Raw genomic sequence first — 17,769 nt, forward strand, 5'->3', positions numbered from 1 at the left:
TGCGACTACTTAAGGTTGCGTCAACTCAACTCTAGATCCAACAACCACGACGACTTTCATCTTTCCTGTTCATCCGCACTTCAAAGCTCTGTCTAAATATTATACTATGTCGGACGAAATCGGATCTTACGGCTGGACTGCCGTCCCAAGAGACCGTTCCAACGTCCCTTCTGCCGAGAAAGCTGCTGCTCCCCAAACCAACGCGGCCGCGGTCGACATCACAGGCATCTGGCCAGACAACGAGTTGACGGAAAAAGCGCGTGAATACGCAAAGCGCGAGTTGCCTACCGAGACGTACAACCACAGTCTCCGAGTTTACGCCTACGGTAAGCCACTCTACCCAATCTCATGCGGCTTCAGAAAAAAGAACAACACCTTTTTCGCCGTACTAACAACAGAAAATTGTCACTGACACGCCCTCTATCCAAACTGAAACTAACACACCGCAAACCAGGTCACCAGATTGTCACGCAGTACTTGCCCGACTGGAAGTCGAGCACCTTTTTCGAAACGTGGGCATTGACATGCCTCTTCCACGATATCGGCACTACAGCGCAGAACATGTCGTCTACGCACATGTCGTTTGATTTCCAGGGCGGCTTCATCGCTCTGGCCAAGTTGCAGGAGCTTGGTGCGCCAAAGATACAGGCGGAGAGTGTTGCTGAAGCTATTATTCGGCACCAGGATCCTGGTGAGACTGGCACGATTAGTGCCATGGGACAGCTGATACAGGTTGCAACTGAGTTTGGTATGTATAAGTACTATTGCTGCTTCTGACAGTTTTTTCTTTCTTTTCTTTTTTCCCCGTTGAAGAGTTTGTTGTTGTTTCTGAACGATAAATACACCTTAACTAACTTGAAACTCAAAGATAACATGGGTTGGCAACCCCATCTCATAAGCCGTGAGGTGATTGAGGCGGTAACACGACAACTACCCAGACTGGGCTGGTCGACTTGCTTCTCGCAACAGATTCGCAAGGAGATTGAGCAGAAGCCCTGGTGCCATTCGACAGCGATTCCGGGGTTTGCGGAGGCTGTGGCTGGCAACGAGCTTATGAAGCCGTATGAATAAGGCTGGGGGGCGTTGGCATGAATGGGGAATTGGAGACTGTGATGGATAAGAAGAGCTATGCACAGGTACAGAGTTGTCAGAATATTATGATTGACTGAACATTAACGAAAGACCTCGACACTGCAGCTGATGTTTATGTTGATTTCCCTAGCTACTTTTGACACGCCACGCTCTCAGGCTAAGCCACCACGTTCGGTTCCATCATTGCTATCAACGTCTTGCTCTGAGACCGCCGCGTGGTCGAAGCCCTAGTTGCCAATTGAGGTGCGGCTCGAAGCGGGCGGGAGATCATACAAGATGGCTCCTGAAAGGGGTGCTTGAATTCCCTCCAGAATCAACATTGCTCACGGATGAGAGGGCAGGTACAATAAGAGCAAAAGTACCCTGGTAAACACAGGAAATCTCAAGGGAATTCGACCTTATAGTCCGTAGCACGAAACGTGCACGGACACTTCATCGGGGAGTTCCAACGCATTGAGCGCACAGACAGAGAACCAACGCAGGGTAAACGCCAAACTACTAGTTACGCCACTATTCCGCCCTAACATGACAGCATAAATGCCGAGAATATAGTTTCGCCGGTTTCAACCATCAAATATCTGAGTGGGAAAGCAGCCCAGGAATAGTCTAGCTAGGCGCCAAGCAGAGTCAGCTGTTCTAGAAGATGATTACAGTACACCAAGACAGCTACTACGGTAACACCAGGTCAAGCGGAACCTGCCGTGTGTGCAAGATCTGTCTAGATCTTGATGTATCCTTGATCCATCAAGACCAACTGAGCTACGGTGTTCAAGATGTAGTACGCTAGATTGCTGTTTGTTCTTTGCGTGATCAAAGCATTTTGTATTGGCTTTCACTTGCTACTGGATGCCAAGAGAAGTATTGCATGCCATCCGTAGATGGATTGACCGCTCTCGCATTCGCAGTGTTCGAGGTCGTAAGATACCAAGTGTTGTAGTAATTTCTCAAGGAGAATGCTCAAGTATATAACTTCTATGCTGTCCTACTTGAAGATATCATCAGCTCCATCAGCATCTTCACCAGCACCTTCACCAGCATCTTCACATTCGTTACAGTCCAAGTCTCTCAAGTCTTCATACCATCATTACAGCCCCATCGCTCAAATACTCCACTGTCATCCATCTCTTCATTTTCTAGACAGCCCAACCTTCTTCCACCATGCAGTTCACTTCCTTCACGCTTGCCGCTCTCGCCGCTTCGCTAGCTTCTGCTCAAGTCCTCAATGTCCCTGCCAGAGTCGGTACTGTCCAGCGTGCTTCCAACGCTCGCATCTCTGTAAGCAGAGATTTCGGCATGGCGGAGTATGACAGCGGCATCACCTGCGATGACGAGACGAACGGACCGCCAGTCTTCATTCTCGACGATGGCGTGACCATCTCGAACTTGATTATCGGTCCCAACCAGATCGACGGCAAGATTCTTCCGACCTCACTTCCAGAAGAAGTTTACTAACTTTGTGCAGGCATCCATTGCCGTGGGCGTTGTACCTTGAAGAACGTTTGGTTCAGGAACGTCTGCGAAGGTGCGATAGTCTTCTCATCCACAACGAAAGCATGACAACTAATATCCTGCAGATGCCGTCACAGCTCTTGGACCAGGCGATGTTCTCATCGAAGGCGGCGGTGCCACAGGCGCCAACGACAAAGTCATCCAGCACAACGGCAAGGGCCGCGTAACCATTCGAAACTATACCGTCACAAATTCGGGAAAGCTCTACCGTAGCTGCGGTAACTGCTCCAACAACCGTGCAAACAGTCCTCGTCAAGTCGTGATTGAAAATGTTCGCGCCAGCGGTATGACATCGGATCTTGTTGCTATCAACAACAACTTTGGCGACACGGCTGTTATTACTGGTACCTGTGGTAGCAATAACAAAGACGTTTGCATGAACTACTTGGGCGTTGAGAAGGAGGCGGGGAGAGACGGTCCTCCAATGAAGAATAACAATGGTTGCTCTGGTCAAGGAAGTGTTGACTCCCTTCCTGTCTGCAGATGAGCAGAGATATAGCTCGTGGGAAAGCACAGCGTGATGGTATGTATAAATTGAGACATCTGTTACTCGGCTGGAGATCGGCATGTTGTACCTAGTAATGAAAAAAAGACGAAGATCGAAATTTGCTCGAACGTATCACTGTGTTAGTTCTTTGACTTTCTTTGTTTTCAATATGCAAGTGCTCTGCTATCTATTCACCCATGCCATGATCTACCTATTTTTTTCAGAAAAATATACTTTGCGCATCACAAGTATCATTTGAGCATGTTCACGCACGCGCCAAGATAGAACAGCAGAGAAGGAATCTGTGGATGAGGGATGACGAGCGTGTGATGGCCTTGTTTGTCAGCAACAGCAGGTAGCTAACGGCAAGGCTCGTTCGCGCACGCTACGTTGCTTCTCGATCGTTTGTGATTAACCATCACTTCCAACGCCCCTCTCAAACACTCCTGATACCATCTATCAGTTCTCGCACATATTTGAATTCCTCCCCTTCTTAAGCCAGCATCTGATTTCCATATATATCGAATAGATCTTCTTGTACTCACCCGTCGGCCTAACAGCAATGTCCGAAACATCTACCCCAGAACCGTGCTCGCTAGGGACATTCATCGTAGAGAATCCCAATACAGCTGTTGTGCAGCCTGATACCCCGGAGGAGGAAAAGGATAATGAAGTAATTGAGCGTGGTGTATCTGGGAAGAGTGATAATGGCAGGTCTGAGGGTGGTGAGGAGACGGTGACGATTACGACAACAACAGTGGTCATAAAACGTAAGGACTGATGCAAAGACCTAGGCTTGCAATATGGTAGTACCTCGTTCTACGATTGCGACAACTGTACACTTACTGCTTGAAAGTAGTTGTCTGGGCAATGATATGTTGGAATTTATGCATGCTGGAGCTTGTTATCGCGTGACTTCCTTCTACAAATACTCAAGTTTGGATGAATAGACATACGTGAAATGAAGAAAAAGAGCACAGACAGTAATGAATTCCTCATAACGGTGAATTTGCTCAACCGCAGCCCATTCATCGAGGGTATTTCAGACTTGTTGTTGTTCGAATCCTAATCGCTTGCCTCAGCATACGAGTCGGGCTGACCGACGACTAAGAACGCCTGGGCTTCATCCCTTAAGAACCTGGTCGATCTCCGTGGTACGCCTGCATAACTATTATCTCGTTCCAGCAGGTTAGCAAGCGAAGCTGGGTCTACCGGCAAAACAAGTTTGAACCTTAAGCCCAATGCTATGCGAATTGCCAGATATGCGAATAGTGTTCAGGAAAGATTGCTAAACGCCTATCGGAAGGCTGCTCGCAATTCAAGAAAGCCGAAAGCCATGGTGTACCATGCCTGCAAGGGTATTGAGCAATATAAGCCAGTCATGCACAGTCAGAGGGGGCGTTCGCTTCCAGCACCAACCAGCGATCTGGGCGAGATTCCTGCCTCGCAGCTGATGCCTAGAGTCATGCACAATCATGCAACTGCGACATGAGCTGAGATGACGCAGCAACGAGGAATGCTGATTTGCCTTTCTGACCTTGCCAGGCCTCTTGGTCGGCCTAAGATACTGGGAGCGCTTCCCCTAAGGCCCAACTCAAGATATCAGCGACCAAGGAGATCTTTCAGACCGGCGGTTGTAACTACAATGGCATCTACGCCCGGTGAGCCAAAACAGCGTAGATGAGGCTAAAATCATCAAAATCATCCTAAGAAAGTGCTGTGCAGATTGCGCGCTCAACTAAGGTGGCGCAGCGTCCACACCGGTCGCCGGCCAACATGGAACGATGTATATATATGTGCGGGGTAAAATACTTGCGTCTTGATTCCATACCAATCTTACGTCTCCAAACCTGCCTGCAATTCACGCACAACAATAAATGGCCGCACCCCCACAGTTGCAACCATGGACACTAGATGTCAGTTCGCTTATCGTCCTGATCAGTGAAGACGAGGAGCGGAATTACCGACTGAGCCGGCGATCACTTCTCCAATGCCTCGTGGCTGCTCCAGTTGTCGGTCTCCAGAATTATGTTCGATCCTACGACATGTTACTCGACACGAGCGCCGAAACATACTTTTCACCGTACGGAGTCAAAAGTGCCCCGCTGCGCAACATCCAACTCTCGAATGCTTTGAAGATAAACAAAATTTTGGAAGATGGGCGATATACCGTATACAAGATACCGAGCGATAGTTCCAAGTCAAAGAGTGTCAACAGGAAGAGCCAGACCTTTCTGGCACTTTGGACGTGTGCCACGTGGGCCTTCTTCGCCGGTTTGATTTTCGGTATATGCAAAAGTGACCAGACGACCTGGGTCTCGCTCGCGACTTGCATCACGTTCACTGGTTGGTCTGTCATGATCCGCCTCATTGAGCACGTCAATGTTGTTCCATCAACGAATGGCCTAGATCATGTCAACGATCCGAACGCGCTTGACGCTGTATTCATCATGGGCCGTAGTAACTCAGCATTTGTTCTGGAAGGAAGTCGCAAAGATGTGAAGAGCTGGACTAGCAGTGGCCTTATTTACCGAGAATGTCCGCTAGGGCTTCCAGCCTCAGTTTGGCAGCTTTTCACCAGGATAGGCAGCCTCATGGTTCTGCTCTCATTTCTCACGAGTATACCCAATGGAAGCACGGCAGACCAGGTCGCTTTTGTCATTCTCAATATCGTAGCGCAGGCTAATGTTCTTGTTGGTCAGTGGGCGAATAGCCGGTGCGTGCTGTCGAAGTTATCCATGATCGAGAGTATCAACGATCCTCAAAACCTTACAAGAACGCACATATACGCAGAACTCATAAGACGGTTTTGTCAAGCTGAAGATGTGCACGAATGGGTAGAAGCATCGAACATGCTTCCAAGAACGGAGGTCTGGGACAGGTGGAAAGTGCAGATTAAGGAAGACGCTCAAAAGGATCCCAAAAAGCTTTACCGGGAAATCTCCAAAGACTTCGAAGATTCGCGGAGAGCTGCGGTCTCCAAGCAAGACACATACACATCAACGGAAAGCGCTTGATACAAGAACGTCAAGAAATGATATTGATAGGCAAGAAATGGCTCCTCCCCTCGACAACAAGGCATTGAGAAACTGGTGTCTCCTCGCAGGAATCTTGTTGGATGAAGCCTTCCAGTATACAGCGCATTCGGACTGATCATTGGAGATAGACGTTTGTTACACTTGGGGTACAACATAACGTCATCTAAGCTCGAAAATTCGATCTTCTGCACTCCCTTCCTTGTAGAATTTAGCACGCAATGCTTCCCCGTCCATGAAACCATGGACATAGCTTTCACCCTTGAAGATATAGTATCTGTTAGCATCGAGGTTTGGATCGTCTTCCGCAGACGCATCATGGTTCAAGCTGACTTCGAGATTAAGCGGTACGTGTTCGGACAGACTGGCTAGCGTGGTTATGACGACGGGCGCAAGGGTAGCGGCCCAGTTAGGGAGGTCGAAATATCTTGATGCGAAATAGATGGCACAGGAGATGATGATCCAGACCATGTCCACGAAGAGATGAAGGAATCTAGTCACCACGGAAACATCGGTCTCCTGCTTAGTATCCAGCTTTTTTTTCTTGCTTTGTTCATCCTCTTCTCTGTCCCGCTCGCTGACTATGACCTTCTCTTTCCCTTTAAGCTCGGCCCTGATCACTCCCCTGGTAATGGCCCTGTCCCTCTGTCGTTCCTGGTCTTCTTCGGAGTATCGTGTCAACAAATCCAGTTCATTGTTGAGCCTTTCAGTACTTGATTTGACCTGCGCCTCCCACATTGGATTCTTCGACTTCTTCTTGTTATACCGATATCTTCGCACCATGATTCTCTCCAACCTTTCGTAGCAAGATTTGAATGCCTCAAAATGGTCCTCGAATTCATCCTGCTTTCTCTGTGCAGGTTCTTTGTGTTGAATGCTCAAGATGACTGGCACTGTACATCCATAGAGAATGCAAATCTTGTCACCAACCTTCACGTCACTACATGCGATCCCAAGTTTTCCAGATTCAGTTCTGAACATGGATCGACCCCATATGACAGCATGTACCCTTCGGCAAAATTCTGCGATAATGGAATTGCGTTCGTTGTTGATGAGAGCTGTGGTATCGACCCTGCCACTCGCAATGCCTCCTCTGCTCACTGATTCTCGACAAGCTCTGGCATAATAGTTGGGCGGATTTCGATTGTCATTGCCTCTATCAGCGACAAGCGTTCTCCAGAGCTCGCCCGGTGGATCGTTGTCATATGGTGATTCCCAACCGCCCAAATCGAGCCAAGATCTAGGAATATTTCCTCCCTGTGAGGCTTGTACTACTGTTTTCACTGCATCGATGACGAACCCCCGAACATAGAGGCTATAGTGACCTGCGCATGGCCTTTTCCGAAATTTGAAGCCCTCGGAAGATTTGAGCGTCAAGCCTTTCGTTTGTGCAGCGCTGTAGTTTCGATGACCATCTGTTGGTTCTCCAACTAGGGGGTTTGCATTGGCTCTTCCAGTCTTCTTGATGTGCATACCGGGATGTGGATAGAGCTCGAATGGCGCCTTTTTGGCGCGACAAACCCACGAAGGCAAGTCTATGTCGCGGTCGATGTTTTCCGGTGATATTTTCCTCGCCGGTCCTCGTTTGGCTGACACCGCAACGAGCGCTTCGACCTTGTTCCACTCCTCAGGCTTCTTCCACGTAACTTTACGGGACGTGAGAATAGTGTGTGTCCAGGAAGTATATGTCCAGGATTCTGTCATATCTCCTATTTCCTTCTTCCTATTTTCTTCCCAGTATTCTTCCATCTCACGGTCGTCTTCGACCCAATCATGGCTCTCGATCTTTGTAGGCTTATCATACGTCCACTCGGGCTTTTCTGGTGACCATTCCGGCTGCCTTGGTTTCCACTTCACTTGGCAAAGTAGTCGTTTCCATGGTACCTTGCGTTCAGGTTTCAGGCGCTCCTGTCCTCGGTTTCTGGTCGAGCGTTCTGGTGACAGACGTATAGATCTACCTTGTGGCGGTTCCAATGCCCAGGGGCGACAAAGAATATCCAGTGCCTGCACTGGTTCACGCGCATGCGTGCGCTGGATGCAAAACTCGACAAAATCTCGGCAAACATCTGAGTATGGTCGGGCGTAGTCGACTCGGAATGGCTTTTCCGCGAGGAAAGAATCGAAGAGTGTCATTGTAAGTGATACATCATCATAAGACCGGTCCGGATCTGCGAACGGTGCAGCATCTCTGGCTATAGCCAACATGGAGTAGATCGAGTCTCGACATTCGGTCGCTCTGAAAATGAACATGGTCGTGACGAGGTACTCCAAGCTGAGAAGGCTTCTTCGGTCAAGTGGATCAATCGTATGTACCTCCTTCATCCACGCCACCATATCTTCAGGGGTTTCGTCATCGCCGTGATCATCATCCATTGGGGTTTTGTGGGTACGAAAGATCTTGCCTGTTGCCCCTACAAGAAGACTGGCTCCAAGTTCGGAAACGTATTCGAACATACCAGGTACATGCAGAAACTTCTTGTCCTTCCACATCACTTCTGACAATCGATGCGTAGCGGTCTCGACCTCCACGAATAGTTCTACAGCAACTGCGAACTCTTTCCAGGGGATGGAGTATGGGCCGCAGTAGATTCGAGCGTTCTTGGCGAGGGAAATCTCTTGAACGACCCAGCGACGGGAAAACCATTCCTTCTGCATCAGCTTCATCAATGCGTGCCACCTCTCACTATAGATTTCGTTGGAACTAATTGTATCGAAGTCCTTCAGATGCGTGATCTTCTCACGTATAAATTTGATCGCAAGCTCGTCTGCATGATCATCGCTGTCTTCCCCAAGCCATATGCAAACGTTCGATGATCTCGTGTAAATCCTTGACATCATTTGCACCTGCTGATTGCGTTCTTCGGAATTAGCCTGATCAATACATATGGCGTCTATCCAAAGTGTTCTGTAGACGCAAAGGTACAGTGTTAGCGAAAATTACATATGCAGTTCATGCAATGGCGACCGACCTTGTCTTTTCAGGATGACGGAGATATTTTAAAGCTAGCGCCAAGTCTTTCCTCACCCTCATCTTGTAAGAGGTTCCAGCTTTGTTTATGATTACAGCATGCTTTGGGTCGTCTCTGCCCCAACACCATGATAAAGCTTCATACTTCATTCTGTTCTCTTTCACCCATTCATATTCTCTTTTAAGCCTCTTTTCCGAGTTTCTGATTTGCTGAAGTTCACTACGGTAGCGCTGAAAGGCTGCAAAACTTTCATCGATGGCTCTGGTAGGGATATGGAAGGTGTTGTCGTAATCGGCTTCGATGAGTTCACAGTATATGGACGGGCAGTAAAGTGTGTCGCCATTGAGCTGCAACAAACGAATTCTCTTCTTGGCTGGGGGCAAAGGATCAAAGACGTAAGGTTTGATCTTATCATAGGCTTTGTGATCATACTCCAGAATCTCGGAGCGTATGGTCCTATGCGACAGGTTAGGGAGGATGTACACTCAGATTTTGACTCGATCCCAGGATTCAAACCTCTCAGGAAGGGATTCGTCAAGTTTAGCCATGTGATCGCGTGAAACAGGCGATTCTTGCTACTCCGCCTCGGTAGGGCTACAAAGAGACGTATGGTAGACGGCGCTTCGAAAAACGAGGTATTATGTAGGAACGCTTGCGCACCGGCTAAATCACATGGATAGCCTGGTACCTTTTTATAATGACAGCTGCGATAGGGATTATCGCTTGCGGCAGACAAGCCATACTCTGTCTTCGCCGCCACCATAGCCGCCACTACTTCCATCATCACAAGGCTGAACTGATTCGTTGCCGGTCACGGAAAGGCTCCTTCTTTCCGCAAATGTAGTACCAAAGGTAACATGTTGTGAATCATCTTCAGCATCAGCAAATCTCAATGTTCGCAGTGACGGACGGGGAAGGTAGCTTCTACGTCGATGCAGAGCGTTCAACAGCAGTTTGCGGGCTGTGTGTTGAGACGATGGGGGTCGAGCGACGGCAGTTCGCATGGCCTGGGTAAATCAGAGGTCGTCTTTACCAGACCAACCACGCAGAAGGACGAACGCCATGGGCGCCAAAGGATGATCCTCGAAGACTGAACAAAAAACCAGCTGGTGTTGCAGCTAGTCATCTGATGCAAGGTCCCCAGCTGGCCGATGCGAGGAGGGGTGGGGCGCGTCCCGCTCGTTGGTCAAATCCTGTGTGTACGCGTGCAGTGGGCTGATCCTTTCGCTGCAATCGATGTAGAAAGCAATACTCTCTGCAGAGGGCGAGCTTCAAGCTGACCCATCAGGAAACCAATCGGCTGGGTGTCGCGGGATCGGCGCAGGCCGTCTTGCGATCAGCTTTGGCGGAAGGGATCGTCACCGGGCCGCGCGGGGAAGCCGCACAGGCACGCGTAAGGGGTGTTGGAAATTGGGGCAAGGCCAAACGTTTCGAACACAACCTTTTATCTCGAACACACGCGATCACCACTCGACTCAAGACACGATCAGATGAGTCTTATCAACGGTCGAACACACAGGGCTGACGACACGACTGTATAGCCTTGTAGGCACCAGCTGTGTTCAGCCCCGGTGGCTTGCAGTGGCTTACCAAATCCATGCACTTAGCAATCCGCCAGCTCTTGCAGCTTCCATTGCCCCATCCCTCATAGCCATTCGCAAGATACCGCTTATTGCATCCTGATTCGGTTCACAAGCGGCTAATGAGTCTTCCTGGAATCGTTGTTGACGAACTCTTTGCTCTAATTTGAAAACAACGGCGGCTGATCACGCCTTATATGGGAAGTCTTGTAAGTCTCATTTGCCCGTCCCGTGCAGCAACAATTTGATGTTCTGGCCCCATCCTGACGTCGGAAAGCTCTCGCAAATCCTCAACGAACACAAATCATACTGCGAGCCGCGAGTCGCATTTAGTTGAGATGACTTCGGTGTTATCTTTGTACGAGTCTACCAACGGCCTGTATTCACATTTGGAAGGGACCGGCCCAGTCCGTCTTATCAGCCTCCTCGCAGGACGCCCGAGCGATAAAATACACGTCAAGCTTGTGTCGACCAATCTGGTCGATGCCGCCAATACGTACGAAGCAACATCATACACGTGGGGCGACCCCACGATCACCCATATCATCTCATGCAACGGTCGCAACTTCACGGTAACGATCAGTGCATACCAGTTTCTGTGGAGACTCCGTCTCGAAGATGAAGATCGACTTCTCTGGATGGATTCCATTTGCATAAACCAAGCAAATCATGAGGAAAAGGCCCAGCAGGTTCCCATGATGGGGGATATCTATCAAAAAGCACGTAGAGTCGTGGTTTGGCTTGGTGAAGCCTGTAATGATAGCGACTCGGCTATGGATTTTGCGGCGAACCTCGAAATCTCGAAGTCTTTAGAAGAGTTCGAATACTCGAGCAGGATTTCCTCTAATCATCCTTCCTATACCCGAAACACTTATCTTCTCAACGAAGCAATTCCATCAATCGATAGACGCGAGCTAATACAGAGTCTATGTTCTCTGGTGCAGCGGCCGTGGACAAGACGTGCTTGGGTTCAACAAGAGGCCGCTTTGTGTAAGGATACTGTTGTCATGTGCGGCAGTCGTTCAGTACCATGGGATCACTTCTTCGCCGTCAGCTGGATGCTCACAGCCCCCAAGGCTTGGCAGATACCTGATTGGATCGAATACGACTCGATGGTAAATTCTCTGCGAGCTCTGAGCCATATCCAAAGTACTCGTCAGGCTATCTCTGGCGGAAGAAGTACTACCATATGGGGAACCTTGTCGATGATGTCGGCGTGCCTGGCCACCGATCCTCGCGACAAAATATTTGCTACTTATGGATTGTTACAGCAGTCACTCTTGAGATCTGGAGGTTCCCTTGCGCACAAATTACCCAAAGTCGATTACTCGCTGCCTTGGCAAGTCGTCTACACCCAGTGCGCGAAATTACTTTGCGAGAACGTACTATTCGATTGGAATCAAATGCTTCTACGTGCAGGAAGAGCCAAACAACGCGACATGTCCTTACCTTCATGGGTGCCTGACTGGCGTTACACAACAGAGCTACGCCTTTTTCTTGATCACCATTATAGTGCTGGGGGACCGCAGGTGGAATACCATCCGTACACCTTGAAATTTGCCCAGACGCCACGCCGGTTGCGAACTGATAACGACTTGTACACTTATTTTACTCCGAGCGGAAAGCGTAAAACCTTACCCATCCAGTCGCTTGCGTTACAGTTCATTATGCAGGATGTCGTCATCTATACCAGTGGATGCTTGAATTCAGAGCAGCGTGGTAGTGACTTTCATTGCGAGTTGGCAGAATTTGTGAAGTCAACAGAACAGCGATTACTTGCTCTTTCGCCTTCTACATACATTAATGGCGAGACTATTCTAGAAGCTTTGGCAAAGACCCTTCTCTGTAGTCGAGACTACCAGGAGCTTCTGATAGAACCGGAAATCAAGCTAGAAGCCGAGTACCAGAAATATCTGCAGAGCTTTCTGGCTGGCGTGGTCAACCACGAGCTTCCTTACGCAAGAGACTTTCGCTTATCCTCAGCTCTCGTTGAAACTCAACTATGCATCACTGCCAGAGGATACATGTGTCTGGTTCCAAAAGAGATCCAAAATGGCGACTACATCGGAGTTGCTTGTGGATTACAGATGCCATTGGCATTCCGAAGAGTTGGCCAAGATGCCAAGGGGCAGCTGCAGTATGAGCTTTACAGCGAAGTATATGTACATGGCATGATGTGTAGCCAAACATGGAACTTGATGGAGGATTTCAGACCAAAGCTTAGCGCTGAGGAATATGCTTTTCTAAACAGCGAACCGCCGTCCAAAGTTATTCAGAGCCCCGGAACCTACAAAAAGCGCGAAAACTTCGAGTCAGCCCTTGATATCGGGTACGAACAAGTGCTGGCCACAATAGGAAAAAGAACTATTGTCTTCATTTGACGCACTGTGACGCTTAAACAAAGTATCGTGGCGTCTAGATCGAGTGTAACGAACAACCTCTGGACATAACTCCGTCGGAGATACGAATACGTCACACCTCCGTTGGATGGATACGTGCATGGGGTGCTTATCGACCCAGAGAATTGCAAACACAACCCTGAACAGCTTGTTGGGAGCCAGGTCAAGTGCGATGGAGAGACTGCTGTCGAATTTACATCGCGAATGGTTGATGTTGTACGCCAGATCAGGGAAGGTCCGAAAAGTCCCCTTGGTGCCAAGGTCTGGCATGGTCTTGCACCTGGCGCGAGTTACTTGTCCACGTCAAACATAAGCATATACCCTGATGGCGTAAGATCGATAAACCAAATGGCCACTAGTTCGCGATGCACTCCTTCCACCTAGAACTAGTTCTTCTGCAGTCTAACGAGAACGCTACTTCGCGATGTGGACACCGGCCTTCTACGAGTGGCAGTGGTCTATGGAGGCTGAAACAGTCAAATCGGCTGCTGTCCGCCATTCGGGTGTTGAGATGATAACCTGGCATGGTCTCGCTGATGCCATCGTTCCCTACAAGTATAGCTCGTATATCGAGAATGGGTGGAGCACAGGATGGGAGGTGTTGGAGAAGATGACAAGTCCTACCGAGCGTTCTTAGCGCCTGGCGTTGCTCATGTCTTTGGGGACACTGGTCCAGTCCCCATCGATCCCATGGTTGCCGTAGTCGATTGGGTTGAGAAAAGTAAAGCGCCTGACAGCATCGACAGCGCCACAAGGGATGAGGCTAATGAGAGAACCACACGAAAGCTCTGCAAATGGCCTGCAAGAGCTGGGTGCAATGGTACAGTCAATCCAAAAACCGCGGCCAGTTGGTTATATTCCAGCAGCAATAGAGGGTCGGCCAAAGTTGGACATGCTGAATGTCAGTGGCGCGATGAACTGTGATCGTGCATCTGCTCTTCTGCCCAAGGGAGGTACACGCCACGAGTAAACCGCCCTATCTGGAAGAGATGTAAAACAAAAAAGAAAAAACATACAGCAGCGGGAATTCGCTAGTGGTCACCCACCTAATTACTGATCCGCCGGTACACTTCTTGTATATGGCTGAGCGGACGGGAAGCCTAATTTTCAGTGTCCTATGGTCGTATGTAGCAGTTTGAACAGAACATACATCTATAACCTATTGATCAAAAAGCTGGCGCGCTAGTATGCCACTGCGATATCATGTAGGTGGAACGTGATATAAATAATGTCAATCCCTGCAAATACATAGTCTCTCTAGATTAGCTCTTACTCCAGCAATAAGCAATAAGCAAAAGGCGATAAGCAAGTTGCATGCCAGGAAGTCAATTGATATAGTCTGACTGTATCCAAGCGTCGAGTCTCTCCGCACAATGCATCATTACGGCAACTCCGCAACTCCAGGTGCAAAGCGACGATTGTTGAGCTCGTATTGCGCATCAAGACGCACGCCATCTTCAGCCTTGTGGGGATGCGATAGCCTTGGCGGTTTTAATTATAGCCTAGCGTTGTTTTGATCAGGTCTAGCCCAAGAGAACTCTAACACCACTTTCGCTTCACGAGTCAGCCCATGCTTGGAAGTCTCCTATTCACGATGTAATATATTCTGGTCGCTCCCGTTCACGAATGTCGTAACGCGTCCCCATTCGCCGACCGTTTCTTAACCCAAGTCACTCGTTCCGACGGTTTTTCTACACAATGCGTTCTTCGATGTTATTGGCCGTTCCGGCCCTTCTATTCCTTAATGTTAATGCGTTGCGCGTCAGCACCTCGAGTGTTTGCGGTAAACAGTCCTGGAACACGCTTACTTGCAAGAATTCGTCTTGGGGAAACTGTTGTTCTAAGAATGGACGTTGTGGTTCCACACCACAACATTGCGGAACTGGATGCCAGGCTAAATTTGGGGACTGCAAATCGCCGGTATCTTCAGCGCCAGCGGTTATCGTTTCCACAACACCTGCGGCGTCATCGAAAACACTTGCAGTATCCTCGACGAAACTCGTAGTATCGTCTGCAGTACCCGCAGTCTCATCAGCAGCACCCGTACCATCGTCCGCAGTACCCACAGTATCATCGAAAGTACCCGTAGCATCAGCGGCCCCGGTTGCTGGCGGAAAGATCTCCACTGATGGGACTTGCGGCGGAACTTCTGGCTTCACCTGCTCCGGCTCTTCGTTTGGCACTTGCTGTAGCGCCTATGGATGGTGTGGAACGTCCGCCGACCATTGCGGCACTAACTGCAATGCAGCCTTTGGGATTTGCGGAGCGGCGTCATCTTCACCGATCTTGTCCACGACTGCAGTTCCGACTGCGACTTCGTCAGTTGCACCAGCACCCACCCAAAAGATCTCCGTCGACGGAAGTTGTGGCAACGGAGTGACATGCCTGGGTTCTTCATTCGGTGATTGCTGCAGTGCCTACGGATGGTGGTAAGTTCTCAATCTTCTCTGACTCTCTTCTCATACTAATATCAACCCGCAGTGGAAGCACCGCCGCATTCTGTGCAACAGGCTGTCAATCCGGGTTCGGAAAGTGCGATACTCCTTCCACCAGTCCAGCTCCAACCACCACCTGTGGCGTCGAAGGCTTCGCTAATGTCGAGGCATACTACGCTTCTTCGTTCAACTTGATCGATGCGACGGATGTCTCGACTTGTGCGACGCTATGTTTGGCCGAAGCGGAATGCAAGAGTTATTTGTTCAACCCGAAGCTTGGAAATTGCGCATATCTTAAGGATTCGCTCGAGCAGGGAGAGTTCATTGCTACAAGTGGCACGGATCAGCTTTTCTGGGAGAGGGCTTGCGCTGAGGCCAAGTAGACTTTGGGGCAAAAATGCTGGAGCTGTAGTTGAGGGGTTCTCCAAATATGAGAGATAGTTCATGCGCGTTACATTCGGGGACATTATGCAAGGTAATGAATCCAAGACAGCAGCTGGTCATAGCTCCTACCGTACCGCCTTCCGCGTTCTTGGGCGGGCCGTGCACGGTAGCATCTTGGCCTCAAGGCCCGCTCCAGCACTGCTATTCATTCTCGTACCTATCACCTCTTATCTTAAAAACCACCACCCTTGACATATCTTTGAGAAACCTATCCGTGCTTGATCATAGAGTTTGAGGTTGTTCCTATGCGGTCGCTCTTTCGAATCGGGCAGGTTTTGAAGGGGCGTGCTAGCCAATACACGATCACGAACGAGATCCAAGATACTGTGTGGTTCGCCAAGTACACGGTATACATCCAATATTCATAGCAGATTCTCATCATTGCCAGAAACCATTTGCGAGAGCTTGTGGTGATCAAGAGCGTTCTCGACCACCCGCGAGTGCAGAATGAAAGAGATGTACTCAAAAGATTTCAGCACCGCGCTCCGTACCTCCGACCTTTGATCGATGAAATCGACGAGCCGACTCTTCCTGTGACCATCGCTCTTAAGTACTTGCAAGGAGATTTTTTAGAGGCGTCCATTGCAAGAACTTTGAATAGACGAGAATTGAAACACGTCTCGCGATGCGTACTAGAGGCATTGAAGACCTTACATGAGGACGGTTTTGTGCACACAGGTACATTGCTACCTTGGATAAACAATAAATTCTTTGTAACTGACAGACGGCATAGATGTCAAGCCAAACAACGTGTTCGTCAATCTGCAAGAAGGCGACGTTCGATTTTCCGACGTCCAACTAGGCGACTTAGGTGGATGCTACCCGGCAGACTCAGAATGGGCTACATCAGGTACCGTAGTAGGAACACCTATGTGGACAAGCCCAGAGATTCTTATGGAATTACCCTGGAACACCGCAGCTGACATATGGTCTTTCGGTGCTATGGTCGGTCAGCATTGCACTAGAAACATAAGTATAAATGGAAGCTAACTTCTTTACAGCTTATCAGTCTTATCTACGGTGGAAATTTCAACCTTTTTCTGCCGAAAGGACTGACACGTGAAGACGAAGAGTATGTGGTTGGGGTTGTTGTAGAGCAATTCAAATACTTCGGACCTTTTCCAGCCAAAATTGAAGAGATCGCACACCCAGAAACGGTCCAATCTATCATTTTGCTCATGGAAAATATCCCAAAAGAGAAGACGACGCCGTTTCGGCGAACAACCGAGAGAGAAGTAAGCCGGAAGGACAACATCTTCATATCAAAGATGATGAAACTCGATTGGAGAGACCGCCCAACTGCAAAAGAGTTACTGGAAGACGAATGGTGGGACAGCGACGAGGAATAGCATCATCTACTGCACCATTGAGTAAGACGAAGTCGCTTGTAGTGGGGTGACAACGATAAAAGACGACAGCAACGGTAAGGACTATCGAGATAGATAGCATCAAAGCAATTTATTTGACCAACACATGAATGTCCAGCATATGGACATAAGTCATGAACCGAGTAACTCACTAAGGCCAGCGACCCTCTCTCCAAGGCGCTATTGTCTTGACTAGAATCGAAATTAGTTTGGTTCTTCACCCGGCTATTGTTACCTGAATGGTCTGGAGAAGATACTGTGGGCTCTGTTGTGAAGGACCATTGAGATACGATCCTTTCGAGAACACCAACATGCACGGCTAGGCGTAGCAAATTAGAGAAGTAACCAGGAAGAAGAGAGACGGAGTGCAGGGTCATGAACTGAGCTAGGATGTTTTGGGGCCAGAGCCTCGGATTGGTATTGCTGAAATCAATGTCCTCAACGAGCCTGAA

At 49.1% G+C, this 17,769-nt stretch overlaps 6 protein-coding genes across 6 annotated transcripts; 4 read left to right on the forward strand and 2 right to left on the reverse strand.

Moving 5' to 3' along the window:
* Positions 1-106: 106 nt before the first annotated feature.
* On the forward strand, positions 107-1,071 carry GT037_008157 (uncharacterized protein; the record flags this gene model as incomplete). The annotated part of the gene is made up of 3 exons (XM_038933204.1): positions 107-326; positions 455-748; positions 869-1,071. 3 exons carry the CDS (start codon positions 107-109, stop codon positions 1,069-1,071), a joined length of 717 nt encoding a protein of 238 aa, XP_038783869.1.
* A 1,179-nt stretch (positions 1,072-2,250) lies between these two features.
* GT037_008158 (uncharacterized protein) lies at positions 2,251-3,088 on the forward strand (the record flags this gene model as incomplete). Its single annotated transcript, XM_038933205.1, has 3 exons — positions 2,251-2,535; positions 2,587-2,614; positions 2,667-3,088. 3 exons carry the CDS (start codon positions 2,251-2,253, stop codon positions 3,086-3,088), a joined length of 735 nt encoding a protein of 244 aa, XP_038783870.1.
* Positions 3,089-4,965: 1,877 nt separating this feature from the next.
* On the forward strand, positions 4,966-6,105 carry GT037_008159 (uncharacterized protein; the record flags this gene model as incomplete). Its single annotated transcript, XM_038933206.1, has 1 exon — positions 4,966-6,105. One exon carries the CDS (start codon positions 4,966-4,968, stop codon positions 6,103-6,105), a length of 1,140 nt encoding a protein of 379 aa, XP_038783871.1.
* Positions 6,106-6,285: 180 nt separating this feature from the next.
* Positions 6,286-9,640, reverse strand: GT037_008160 (uncharacterized protein; the record flags this gene model as incomplete). Its single annotated transcript, XM_038933207.1, has 3 exons — positions 6,286-9,028; positions 9,093-9,548; positions 9,609-9,640. 3 exons carry the CDS (start codon positions 9,638-9,640, stop codon positions 6,286-6,288), a joined length of 3,231 nt encoding a protein of 1,076 aa, XP_038783872.1.
* Positions 9,641-12,339: 2,699 nt separating this feature from the next.
* GT037_008161 (ste ste20 protein kinase) lies at positions 12,340-17,299 on the forward strand (the record flags this gene model as incomplete). The annotated part of the gene is made up of 7 exons (XM_038933208.1): positions 12,340-13,001; positions 13,662-13,891; positions 15,320-15,500; positions 15,553-15,885; positions 16,339-16,628; positions 16,684-16,895; positions 16,952-17,299. The coding sequence occupies 7 exons, from the start codon at positions 12,340-12,342 to the stop codon at positions 17,297-17,299; spliced, it is 2,256 nt and encodes a 751-aa protein (XP_038783873.1).
* GT037_008162 (uncharacterized protein) lies at positions 14,806-15,297 on the reverse strand (the record flags this gene model as incomplete). Its single annotated transcript, XM_038933209.1, has 3 exons — positions 14,806-14,811; positions 14,880-15,178; positions 15,231-15,297. 3 exons carry the CDS (start codon positions 15,295-15,297, stop codon positions 14,806-14,808), a joined length of 372 nt encoding a protein of 123 aa, XP_038783874.1.
* Positions 17,300-17,769: the final 470 nt, after the last annotated feature.

The sequence above is a fragment of the Alternaria burnsii genome, assembly GCF_013036055.1.
Source record: "Alternaria burnsii strain CBS107.38 chromosome Unknown 753, whole genome shotgun sequence".
Taxonomy (NCBI): domain Eukaryota; kingdom Fungi; phylum Ascomycota; class Dothideomycetes; order Pleosporales; family Pleosporaceae; genus Alternaria; species Alternaria burnsii.